This window comes from Mercenaria mercenaria, chromosome 1, assembly GCF_021730395.1.
Source record: "Mercenaria mercenaria strain notata chromosome 1, MADL_Memer_1, whole genome shotgun sequence".
Lineage (NCBI taxonomy): Eukaryota > Metazoa > Mollusca > Bivalvia > Venerida > Veneridae > Mercenaria > Mercenaria mercenaria.
In genome coordinates this window covers 120,009,731-120,023,179 of record NC_069361.1, presented here as the reverse complement: position 1 = coordinate 120,023,179, position 13,449 = coordinate 120,009,731, and the positions used below count along the sequence as shown (strand labels likewise).

Below are 13,449 nucleotides of genomic sequence, written 5' to 3'. Positions count from 1 at the left end.
AACTGCCTAAATAAATGTGTTTTCAGTTTTGATCTAAAGCTGGCTTCAGACTGAATGTTTTCCAGATAGCTAGGCAGATCGTTCCACCATTTGAGACCAACGACTGCCATAGATCTGTCTGCTAGTTTTGTTCGCCGTCTAGGGATGTTAAAGTTAGTGTCACTTTGTGAGCGAAGTCTGTATCGTTGTCGAGTAGGTAAAAACATTTCCCTCAGGTATACTGGAGCTGTACCATTGATGACACGGAAGACTATTACTAAAACTTTGAACATGAGCCTAGCCTTAACTGGAAGCCAGTGTAATTCTTTCAGAAGTTCGGTACTTGGTTTTTCATAGGAAGCATTCTTGACTACTCTAGCGGCATGATTTTGGACTCGCTGTAGTTTATTGATTTGGTAGGCTGGAATTTCTGTAAATAAACTGTTGCAGAAGTCAATGTGAGAATGAACCAATCCATGCACTAATGACTCAGTTGACTTCTGTGTGAGATGTTTCCGTATAGCCCTAAGGTTTCGTAACTGTACATGAGCTATCTGACACTTTTTCTGAATGTGATGGTCAAAGTTGAGTGTATTGGTCATAGTTTCACCTAGGTCTCTGACGTGATCGACGCATTTTACGTCACACCCACCAACGTTTACACTTGGGATGTCCAATTTCGCTAACTGTTGTCTTGTTCCATACATAATAATTTCAGTTTTAGACTGAATCATTTTCAGTTTGAAGGTTGTCATCCATTTTATGATTTCATTTAGACAACTGTCGAGTTGTTGAAGAACAGTTGTCTCATTTTGAGAATTTCCCGCTTGAATTTTTAACGCAATCTTGTGGTCGTCCGCGTATCCATAGAGATCAGCTGGATATTTCTGCACCACTCGGTTAAGAGCCGATATATACAGGGTAAAGATCACAGGTCAGGCACAAGAACCCTGCGGGACACCAAACCTCAGTGGCCCCGTGTCAGATGCTGACTGTTCGACTAAAACTTTCATTGCTCTGTTCGTGAGATAAGATTCTATCCATTTCAAGGGAGTGCTATGTATACCAAAGTCATCTTGAAGGATTTGAATTGGTATCGGGATATCGATGGTATCGAACGCTGCACTCAAGTCGGTCATGACCACGATTGTTATTTGATTTTCATCTATGGTTTCCAAAAGATCATTATACATTTTGACCATTGCTGTTTCAACCCCATGATATGTTCTATAGGCACTTTGGTAAGCTGGGAGGAGATTGTTAGCTTCAATATGCTTGTTGATTTGATTTAGTGCAGCTTTTTCAAGAATTTTGGAGAGGAATGTTAAATTTGACACTGGGCGATAGTTTTGCAGTTCAAGTGGGAGACCTTTCTTCTTCAACAAAGGTTTTATCACAGCACTTTTCCATTCATCAGGGAACACACCAGATAGCAGTGATCGATTTACAATTTCTGTCACAACGGGAACAAGTTGTGAAAAATGCTCCTTTAATTTCTTAGTTGGTATCACATCAAGTTCACAAGTTGTAGATTTTGATGCATATACAAGTTTCAAAATATCGTTTTCGGAAAGTGGTTTGAACGCAGTAAATGTATTCATAGTCACAGGTGGATTTGAGTAGGAAGAATTACCATTGGGTGTTTCAGTTGATATGTTGTCCAGATCATTTCTCAACTTGATTATTTTATCAGCAAAGTATCGTAGAAAGTCATTTGCCAAAGATACTGCACTTGTGTGTAATGGGAGCGGATTGTCTTTCGACCTTCCCAGTAAATCGGATGTTACGGCATACAGCTTTTTGATGTTTCCTTCTGCTTCTCCAATCTTGTTCTGGTAATACTCATCCTTGGCCCTAGAAAGCTCAGCGCTATATACATTTCTTACACCACTATACACTTTCTTTGAAAGGTCAAATTTGTCATTCATAAAAATTTTTTCTATTGATCGTTTGTATTGTTTCAGCTGTTTTAGGTATCCAGAGTACCAAGGAACTGTCGGTCTACAGAGAATATTTCTTTCCTTTAGAGGGGCATGTTTCTGAACAATGTCGGACGTGATTCTAGTGAACTCAGACACATGATCATTGACATTGGAAGTGTTCACTACAATTTCATTTAATTGACCGAATTCTGATTGTAATATGTCACTTGATACAGATTTCCAATTGCGAGATTTGATTTCTTTCCTGATCAAGGGAGGGCGACACTGTTCAATGTTACAACTTACAAAGCAGTGGTCAGAGATGTAATAGTCTTGCAAAGGTTCTGAGACATTCACACGTTTGTCTTCTAGCTTTGTGATCATCAGGTCAAGAATATGACCACCAGAATGAGTAGGAGCATTGACATGTTGAACCAGTCCAAAAGATCTTAAACACTGCTGAAATTGCTTTGAACAAATCAAGGAGCATAGCATTTCATGCGGAAACATTTCAACTGCCTATGACGGGAATCAAACCCAGGCCGCTCAGGTGCTAGTCCAATGCTCTAACCACTGATCCAAAGAGTGCACTTTCTGACGCTATTGTCAAAGATTGGCTTTTAAACTTACAGTGGATACAGAAAAGATCATAACACTTTCCCTCTTCAAGTAGCATTTTACATTTAGCCATTACAGAAATTAGAGCATATCGTTTTAACGGAAAATCTAAACTGCCTTTGGCGGGATTCGAACCAGGGTCGCTCGGGTACTAATACAATGCTCCAACCACTGAACCAAAGCGTCGACTTCCTGACGCAATTGTCAGAAATTGCTTTTTTAAACTTACAGGCTATGAAGAAGCGACCGTAACGTATATAAATCTTCCAAAGGTTGCTTTTTATTTCTTTCATCAAATTGAATCAAATAATGGTCTAGTCTGTTTTATTTTATAACTGATAACGTTTAGCATAAAGCGCTTTAGATATTTGTGTTGTATGTTACAAAAAAAGGCATTCAAACATTACACGCATTGGACACATTATTTGGAATACTTCAATGAGTCAAACGTTTTAATATCGTGTTTTTTCTTTTGAAACTTTCTTGTGTAGGCTTCATTCTATACTATCCGCAAATGCTATAACTTCCACTTAATCTTTTCTTCCAATCTTTTTATTTTTATTTTTTTTCCTGAAGTGCAACGCGTTATCTCTTTCTGTTTTTAAGGTAAACGACTCGAAAAATCTATCTTGCAGCTGTGCTTATATGTTTTGTAAAAATATTAATCGCTGTATGTCATTAACGACATAGTGAGAACAATTAGAAATAAAGTAAGGTATGAGCTGATGGTTGAGTTGATCCGGCAAAAATTGAATCAATTGGTCTAATCATGTTAAATGACTTTTTATTAGATATCGGTGATGTTTGAAGCGGTTAGCTTAAAATGTTTAATGCAGGCACTACGCCTCGTGCACTTTTTCAGTAATCTGTGTATTGTGTATTACTTTCACAATTTTTTTATGTGATTGTATTTTTTATTATGTGAAGAAAGCTTTAAAAGTACTACAAATATTTTGTTACATGTTTTTCATAATAATTTAAACAAAAATTAATTACCAATATTTTATTTGTTCCTTATCTGTCATTATCTTTGCTGAATATTCACATTGAGAAAATATATATCTGACATAACATCTTCTTGCTTACCTAAATTCAATGTGTAAAACAGTATCATAACTAATAATTACATATAATACGCATATTCTATTTTTCTTCAAAGTTGTTTGAAGTTGAAAATATCTGATTGTATAAGAACCAAATGCTTTTTGTTTTAATTGTTGACTTTTTGAGAGGAAAAGATCAATATTATATGCAAATTTATACATTTATATCCATAAAAGTAATGCGGACTTCAGCTGCCATTAATAACTAGCTATAATGGTTAAGGTCTCTGACTTTGGATCACTTTGGACTATTGTCTTTCTTTGGGCAACGGGTCCGGAAATTTGCATACACTACACTATTAAGATGTTGCGAACATTTGTCTTTATAAAGTGTTACATTTATCTGTAATGTCCACAAACTACCGCCGAACACGAGGTTTTTTTTTTGCAAACATATCACTAATTAATTACTTAAGGTGCGGTGAATTAACTTAAGAACAGAATCTAGCCGAAAAACACACCCACTTGAAGAAAGTCATCATATACTGAATGATGATATCACGTTTATTCTGAACTGATAAACCGTGCATTCGTATATGGTAGTTCCCGGACAAATTTCGATCTTTAGCTTTAACAAATCAAGGAGCAAAGCTTTTCATGAGGACACATTTCAACTGCCTGTGACGGGAATCGAACCCAGGTCGCTTGGGTGCTAGTCAATTGCTCTTACCACTGATTCAAAGAGTGGACTTCCTGACGCTATTGTCAAAGGTTGGCTTTTAAACTTACAGACTATACAGAAAAGATCATAACACTTTCCCTCTTCAAAGAATTCATCATTTATGACGAGTAGCATTTTATATTTAGTCATTACAGAAATTAGAGCATATCGTTTTAACGGAAAATCTAAATTGCCTTTGGCGGTCGCTCGGGTACTAATACAATGCTCCAACTACTGAGCCAAAGCGTCGACTCCCTGACGCAATTGTCAGAAATTGCTTTTTTTAAACTTACGGGCTATGAAGAAGCGGCCATTGCAATATATAAATCTTCCAAAGGTTGCTTTTTATTTCTTTAATCAAATTATATCAAATAATGGTCTAGTCTGTTTTTTATAAGTTATAACGTTTAGCATAAAGCGCTTTTGATATTTGTGTTGTATATTACAACTGAATAATGAAATTGTAATCAAAATAACGTCAAATCACTTAAAAGTATCAAGTCTATCAGCCTAGCAGACTTCCAACGTTAAACAGCTGTAAAAACACTGTTTTTCTGTACTGGTAATGCAGGGATGATTTTCTTGTTTTAACTCTGCAGAGTTCAAAGATATTCCTTAGATATAATGGTCTAGTTTGACTTTTTTCCGACGTTTAACAGCTGTAAAAACACTGTTTTTCTATAGTGGTAATGCAGGGATGATTTTCTTGTTTTAACTCTGCAGAGTTCAAAGATATTCCTTAGATATAATAAAACGAACCGGCGTTAACGCTATTCTAGTCAAAAAGGAAAATGAAGAAAAGCTATTTACCTTGATGCAGTGACTATTAAAGGCATTACGTGTCTATTAATTCGCGAATATCAGCGTAGATAGATTGCTTTGAAGTTTGTTCCTTTTGAATAACCTATTATTTGGACATTATCAATAACTTAATCCTTAAATATATAGAGTAGTTTGACAGGAGATAAATGTTATGCGTTCTCTGTTTTCAGGACGTCTTTCTACATATGTGGATATTTTGGATTCTTAAAGAACATCGACCTTATCAAAAACAAAGAGCGTTCCATAACAACAAGAAGAAACATTACTTCTTCGGATGGATACTATGAAAAATATGTCAGATATACTAATAGCCAAATGCATTTTTACACCTCAAATATGTTGAGACACATAGCATTCTTGAAAGTTCATAAAGCGGGATCAAGTACAATGCAGAATATTTTTTTCCGATTTGGCTTAAAATATAATTTGAATGTTTTTGTTCCGAACACCGGGAATTTTCTGCGTAGCAGATATCAAATAATACCTCTCAAAGGAAATGACCATTACGATATAATTGCATGTCATACATATTACAAAAATTTCAGGTTATTTAACATACTTCCATCAGATGCAGTCAAAATTGGAATAGTCCGTGAACCATTAAGCAGAATGATCAGCTCTGCATACTTTTATCGCGATATGTCTAGGTTTCCATATTTGGTGAGAGTTCCAGATTCAAAATTCATAAACAATTTAGTAAATTATCCAGAACGATTCGAGCGTAAATACTTTTCCTTTACGAGAAATGCAATGGCCAGAGACTTCAGTTTTCCATATTATCAGCCATCAGATAAAGCTCACATCCAAAAGTATCTAAACAAACTAAACGAAGAGATTTTGCTAGTTCTAGTCCTTGAAAGATTCAACGAGTCGCTCGTGCTAATGAAGAGAATTCTAAATTGGCGATTAACTGATATAATATACCTTGCCTCAAACACTCATGAACACGAGCAAGTCTTTTTAAATGAAACGGAAGTTGCAAACTTTAAGATGACAAATTTCTTAGACTTCGAAATTTATCAGTATTTTCTGAAAGTGTTAGAGTCGAAATTGCAGCAAGTTTCGAAAGGTTTCAATGAAGAAGTCACATTTTTTAAAATAGTGCTAGAGAAGGTTTCCTTTTTTTGCACTGACTATCATCAAACAGAACGCCAAACGCTTGTTATTGAAGGCTTTGATAGAGGTGACGACATCATAGTTTCTGAGACAGACTGTAAGTTAATGCAAAGATCGGAACAGCATTTCATTTCATCGCTTCGAAAAAATCTTCTGCGATTGCAGCGTTGAAATGATGTTCAAGATTTGTCAATATTTTCACAGATGAAACATCATGGCATGTAATGTCGGTACAATAAAACCTTTTGCCGTACATTTTGATAGTTTAAGCAAAATATGTATAATTAGACATAAATTCATTGATGTGGAAATTAAAAATCACTAGCATTCTGCAGCCTATATTCATACATACTGATATATTTGTCTCATTTTCTTTCCAGTTTGCCAGAAGCCCACATATTGTCAGGGACATTGGAATAATAAAATAATTGGAAATTGTAAAATCCCAGCCGTCAGTGCCCAATTCCAGACTTTGGAGTCCATCTATACATATGATGGAGACATGCGCAACTTTTATTCTCCCAGTTTTGACCTCCTCTAGTGTCAGCATTGTTCTATAAATTGCATTCTTACAAAGTTATTCTTACTGTCAAAAGGCAGATGACTTAGCCCCTGTCATCTCTTACTATTTCATTTCTTCCACATATTATCCCTGGCTGTATGATCCATGATTAAATTTCGTATTATTTTTTAATTTCGACACTAACAAACTAACATTCTTACACAATAATTCTTGCTTTTTTAAGACCAGGGGACTAAGCCCTTTCAGTCCGTACTACCCCATTATCTTCCCAGTATTGTATGATCCATGATAAAATTTCATACTTTTCAAATGTCGCCTGTTATAAAATTACAATCATGCAAAATATGTCCTACTACGAAAAGGCTAGGGGATTACTACCTCGTGTATTCTCCTTGTTAAATGACTCATGATGAAATTTCATATTTTTCCAATTTTGCCACTTACAAAATCATAATTTTATCAAATAATTAAGATACGAAAAGGCCGAGCCCATTTCAGCTCTTCATACCTTCTACCTCTCAGGTATATTCCAGTTGTTTTGTGATTTATTTTTATATTTTTCAAATTTGGCCACTTAAAAAAATACTATATTACAAATTAATTGTTACTACGAGAAGACTGGGGACTTTCATCTCTTCCCTCAGGGTGCAATTTATTCATCCTGACCTAATTAATTTTTGATCCGCGCAAATTAAATACATAGAGGTTTCCAGGGTACCAGAATAATACTTTTTTTCAGATTTCCGGTTTCGTTCAGACTTACTTTTATTAGTCTACGAAATAAAGTCATGGATTTGTTATCTATGTCTCAACATGTTTGACAGAACCACAACTAAAACCAAAAGTTTAGGACGAGCATCGAAAATTTTCCCAGACCAGATTTTTTCACAATTAATATGTCTAAACATGTATTTTTCTCGCAGAAAACAACAAACCATTCAGTTGTAGCTGTTGTAACATGTTTAAGAGTATTTACATGAGCTTCCAATATGAATAGCTGTTGACATTTGTGTCCGTCCGTAAATCTCTAGACTTGCTACGGGGATCGTATAATGGTTATTTTCAGAAAGTTTCACCATTTTTAATTTATTGTAGAAACAGTTACAGATAAAATATGAAACTGAAATATATTTTATTACAAAAAAAATAAATGCGAAACAACAATACAAATAAACTATTTCTACAAGATTAACAAAACCTAAGGCTTATGCTGTTCCTTAGGCAAAAGAAAGGACCTGTTACAATTATACAAAATCTATACAGAAATGCGCTTTGTTGAAATGATGGATTCCGAGAGGACTCTCTCCTTAACGGTGGCAAACGAAATACCGAAGTCTGGACAGGCATGGTTCAAAAGCAACCAATGGGCATTAATAAGCTGTATAGTTTTATGAAGGAGATGAAAACGGAGGACGAAATTAAATGCGACAAACGATGAACACCCTACAGGTAATGCAAAAAGCTAAACATTGAAATTATTATGTTATTATCTTAAACTTGCCTTATAGTATACACATTTTTCTCCTTGGACAAAAAAATTCTCTGCTTTGTTGATTGTTTGTTTTTCATCTAAAACAAATCATGTCTTTCCTCCAAAAAAATCACCTCTTTAACACACATGAATAGATGTATCCAATTTAGTCTATTTTTCGTATCAGTTTCTGACAATTTTATTTTGTAATCCTTTCTGCTTTTGCGATCTTCCATTATCAACGCACCAGACTAAAGCCGACCCCGGTAAAACATCAATATTTCAAAATTATTGTCAGCTAACTGGAATTGTTAGTCTGTACTGTTACTCCTACACTTAGTGCCCTACAAAATAGAGAATAGAGAATACTTGTCAAAATATATTTAACTGGCAATATACTTTGAACATTAATTTTCAGTGCACGGAAATGGTTGATTGGCAATCAAGTGCCATCTCATAGATTTGTTTAAATTTAAGGTATTGGACGCCTAATAGTAATGTTTAAAGAATGGCATTTGCTTGATATATTCTTAAAGTTGACCGTGTTTAGCAATGCGTTGCAAGTTTTAAACAACTTTTACCATGCCGTTTTCTGTCCATTTTGTATAAATCGTGATATTTACTCAGTCTCAAGTAAGGGACAAATTTCAAAGTGATGGCCACTATCCAAAACGCTTGCAGAGAATTCATATTTAAATTAGACCCTATAATTTACCAAGTTTAAAACTATATATCAATTTCCAAGATATATTAAACAGTAGTGGACTTCTGTATTTTTCAATAATGAATAATATTAAACAGCAGTAGACATCTTAGTTTTTTCAATAATGAATATTAAACAGCAGTAGATTTTATAATACACATATAGTTGCAGGTCAAAATAGTTACCTTCCTAAACGGGCATTGTGTTCCTACCATAATCTCCATAACAACACTACATATTGGAAGGTATTCTTAAATTTTGTCAAGATCAGATCTATTTTTAGGGTTAAGTTTATGTAAATATATTCAAGTAAGAGTACGAATTATGTTTAAAATAGAGTCAATAAAGTGTGTTTTCCTTAGTCTAAACACATTTAGGCATGCATTACGGTCGCGATCTAATCATTATTGGCTTCCAAAGTACATTAATTGTGTATAGGAATATATCCTAAAACATGTGACACGTCTTTTCTCTTTATGTTGTTATCCTAGCAATATCTTAGCTAATCAGAGCAAATTGCGAATACAAAATGTGAACAATGCCATGATGTGTACATTCTAAGATTTCAACAGCTTTGTAAAGTCATAAAAATAAGAATTTGATGAAAAATACAAAATAACATCATTACTGTATTCATGTGTCACAATTTAACCTTTGTATTCTAAAGAAATGCATTTAATTGTTTTCTTAAGGGCACCAACATCATCGTCTACAAGCACACACACGGGGCGATCTAATCAGAGGGGCATAGAAAGCCCCCAGAACAGAGAGAGAGAGAGAGAGAGAGAGAGAGAGAGAGAGAGAGAGAGAGAGAGAGGGAAAAGTTGTTAGCATGTAGGCCTGTCCGGCTAACTTGACCTACAATCTGATTTTTTAACATGACAGTAGTGTTGTGAAAATAAATGGTCAATATTTTGTAGAACATTTATCTGTTGTTCGAATTTTTTGTTAATCGAGTTGATCGAAATAAAAAAAAAATAAACGTGGTTGAACAAATAGTTATTTTCGTGAAAATAGTGTTTTATGGGGCCTTTGATGGTATATAGAATATAGAACATTTAATGGTAGCAGAGCGAGGTTGTTTTGTAAGAAAATTGACTATAGAAACTGTACAGAAGGGTGTTTAATCGCCGCTCTAAAATAAGTGTAATAGTAATCGGACAGGAAGAGTATTTCGAATATTTTGTGAAATAACACGATTTTTTGGAACATATAACGCTTGCAAACTAAAATCGAGATGACTGAGCTGGAGAAAGCTGAAGAGGCTATTAAAAGCCATGAAGATGCATAAAAAATTGTTGAACTGAAAATGAAAAAATCTCGGTGTAAAGCAAAATTCACACGAACAAAAAACAAATTAATAGATGAGATGAATGATGAAACACCGGACACAGATCTAATGAAAGAATTAATAGACAAATTAGAGACTGCAATGGATGGCGCCACGGAGGCAATAGGAGAAGTATGTAATTAATACAAATTGCAAGCGAAAACAAAAGAAATGGTTGAAGCTATTGAAAAAGAGTACGATAAATTATAAAGGACTATCATGCCTTGCAGAATGAAACGACAAGCAATCAGTCAGATGCAGGTGAAGACACAAGCGAGAAAAAGCAACTAGATTTAGACTTAAAGCGCCAGAAGAAAAGAGTCGCGATAGACTGGGATGATGAACTCCCTGAAGAATTGTCTGAGGAAATAAAAAGGTGGTTTTCAGAACTAGAACAGTTGAATGGACTACAAGTGCCAAGATGTCTCGATATAAGGATAGATAGTACACTACACACCTTTGTCGACGCGTCAACTAAGGCATATGAGGCAGTTGTATATTCTGTAAACAGTGGAGATAACGGACAGACTGTGAATTTGATAGCCTCGAAAAGCAGGGTCGCTCCTTTGAAATCCATAAGTATTCCTAGACTTGAATTATTAGCTGCTATCCTTGGACTACAGTTGACACAGGCAATATGTAATGTGTTGGACATGCCAGTTGAAAATGTGGTATTCTGGTCGGAAAGTATTAATGTGCTTTACTTGATTCATGGAGCAAGTAGACAGTATAAAACGTTTGAAGCAAATCGCGTACGGTCAATTCATGAAATAACATCTCCAAATCAGTGGCGTCACGTACCAACAGTAAATAATCCAGCAGATTTGACATCGCGAGGAAGTTTGATTCTAGAATTTTCAGATTGTTCGTTTTGGTGGCACGGACCAGAATTCCTAAAATATACAGAGGAACACTGGCCGGAAAATAAGTTTGAAATGACTGAAGAAGTGAAAGTTGAAATGAAACGAAAATCTGAAACTGACAAGAAATACAATTTTGTAATTACTATGAAAGAAGAGGATAGGTTTAATCCTACTAACTATTCAGACTGGAATCATTTAGTTAGAATTGGTGCATGGATCAATAGATTCATAGACAATTGTCAAATGTCAAAGAGAGATAGAAGGTTGTCAAAAGAACTGTGTTTAAGTGAAATCGGAGAGGCAGAGAAAAGACTTATAAGAATAGCTCAAATTGAATGTTTTGAAGAAGAATATACGTGCATTTCGAAAGGTACAGCTATTCCTATTAGCAGCAAATTGGCTCCGCTGAATCCCATATTAGATACAAATGGTCTACTGCGTTGTAATTGTAGGCTAAAATACGCGGATTACATTTCATATGACGTTAGATACCTGATTATTCTGCCAAGAAAACATAATATCACAAAACTTATAGTGAAACAGAACCATGAGCTCTTTAATCACGGCGGTACAAACCAAACATTGTCATCATTATCAAGCAGATTCTGGATTATATCGGCACGCGAAGAAATTCGACAGTGGGAGAAGATTTGTGCTGAATGTAGACGCCGTAAAGCAAAGGCAAGCAAGCAAATAATGGCACCACTACCTGTTGAACGTTTAAGTCATTCAGTCAGGGCGTTTGCAAACACAGGCGTGGACTACGCGGGTCCATTCATTACTAAGCAAGGTTGTGGGAAATTCGGCTCAAACAGTATCTTTGTGTGTTCACATGTTTAGTGACGCGGGCGGCGCATTTGGAAATTTCGTACAATATGGACACAAACTCTTTCTTAAATACACTGTATAGATTTATCAGTCGGAGAGGTGTTCCTGACACTATAGTTTCAGACAACGGTAGCAACTTCGTTGGTTGCGTGAATGAATTGCGAGAACTGTACAGACAACTGGACGAAGACGTCATTATTCATTATGCTAAGGAAAAACGTATAAACTGGAAGTTTTTGCCGCCAAATGCCCCCCATTTCGGCGGAGCTCATGAATCAAAGGTTAAGTGCGCTAAGAGGGCTTTGTTCGCCATACTGAAAAACGGTTGATAACAGCAGTTGTTTGAGCGGAAGGCTTGATTAACAGCAGGCCTTTAACGTATCAGAGTTCGAATCCAAAAGACAACACGGTTTTGACACCAAATCATTTTCTTTATGGACAGGATGGTCGCAATTTTGCACCAGATATTAACAATGTTACTTCTAGAGATCTACAACATAGACGGCGTTTCATTCAAGAACTTTTAAGACACTTTTGGAAACGTTGGCTCCAAGAGTATCTTCCTACACTTGGTGTACGCAATAAATGGTTTCTGGGTACTCGAGATTTCACAATAGGGGATATCGTTATGGTCATTGATCCAGACGTTCCGAGAGGTCAGTGGCATCTTGGGCGAATCACGAAGGTATTTCCAGGACCGGATGGTCATGTTCGAGTAGCTGAGGTTCACATTGGAAACAATATTCTCAAACGACCAATAACACGTTTAGCATTTTAACAAGGAAATGAGCAGTAAACATAGTGAATGACAGTTTTAAAGTTCGCGGTACATGTATTTAAATTACGTACATAAACGAAAGTGAAGCATACAGAAAAGCAGTGTTAATTAATCTGAATAGTTTATAAACTAGCACTTGTAAGGGCATAATAATTACTGTGCTATTATAAAAGTGTGTAACTTAATAAAACTAATTTCAGAATAGATAATTTTGCTGAACTGTCTAGGATGAGCTAAAGAACATTATATTTTAGTATCTGTTGATAAGCTACAATGTATGTGCTATCTAGGAGGGGGGAATGTTGTGAAGATAAATGGACATTTTTTTTGTAGAGCATTATTCTGTTGTTCGAATTTTTTGTTAATCCAGTTGATCGAATGAAAAAAATAAACGTGGTTGAACAAATAGTTATTTTCGTGAAATTAGTATTTTATGGGCCTTTTGATAGTATATAGAATAAAGAACAAGTAGTAAAGGGTAATGATCTGGTACCGGTACCAGATCATCACCCCGTAGCACCGGTACCTCGGGTAGATGATCCTAGGAAAAATCATGGCACCGGTGCCAGATCATCGCAAAAACATAATGTGATTGGACAAACTACAGAATCCTATGGCATGCGCAACAGAAAATACAAAATGTAGAACGAAATGTTTTTCAGAATTTTTCCTTTTAAAATGGCCCCTTTTCAAATCAATTATAAGAAATATTTATAGCCTTTTCAAAAGTTC

The 13,449-nt window shown here is 35.4% G+C and overlaps 2 protein-coding genes across 3 annotated transcripts in view; both read left to right on the top strand.

Annotated features, from left to right (window-relative positions):
- LOC123524874 (galactose-3-O-sulfotransferase 2-like) overlaps positions 1–8,553 on the top strand; it is a 76,646-nt gene extending 68,093 nt beyond the window's left edge. For both annotated transcript variants that reach the window (XM_045303447.2, XM_045303457.2), the window contains exon 2: positions 5,276–8,553. In XM_045303447.2, coding sequence (XP_045159382.1) covers positions 5,276–6,392 — 1,117 coding nt within the window. In that variant the 3' untranslated portion in view covers positions 6,393–8,553. The remainder of the gene's footprint in view (positions 1–5,275) is intronic.
- Positions 8,554–10,287: 1,734 nt separating this feature from the next.
- On the top strand, positions 10,288–11,951 carry LOC123545211 (uncharacterized). The gene is made up of 2 exons (XM_045331557.2): positions 10,288–10,380; positions 10,479–11,951. The coding sequence occupies exons 1-2, from the start codon at positions 10,288–10,290 to the stop codon at positions 11,949–11,951; spliced, it is 1,566 nt and encodes a 521-aa protein (XP_045187492.2).
- Positions 11,952–13,449: the final 1,498 nt, after the last annotated feature.

What these genes read in the sequence shown, in the direction of transcription:
- LOC123545211 (XM_045331557.2), top strand. Translation starts at nt 10,288, where the DNA reads ATGAATGATGAAACACCGGACACAGATCTAATGAAAGAATTAATAGAC. An exon ending in CCACGGAGGCAATAGGAGAA is followed by an intron (nt 10,381 to 10,478) that starts GTATGTAATTAA and finishes CATGCCTTGCAG; the next exon opens with AATGAAACGACAAGCAATCA.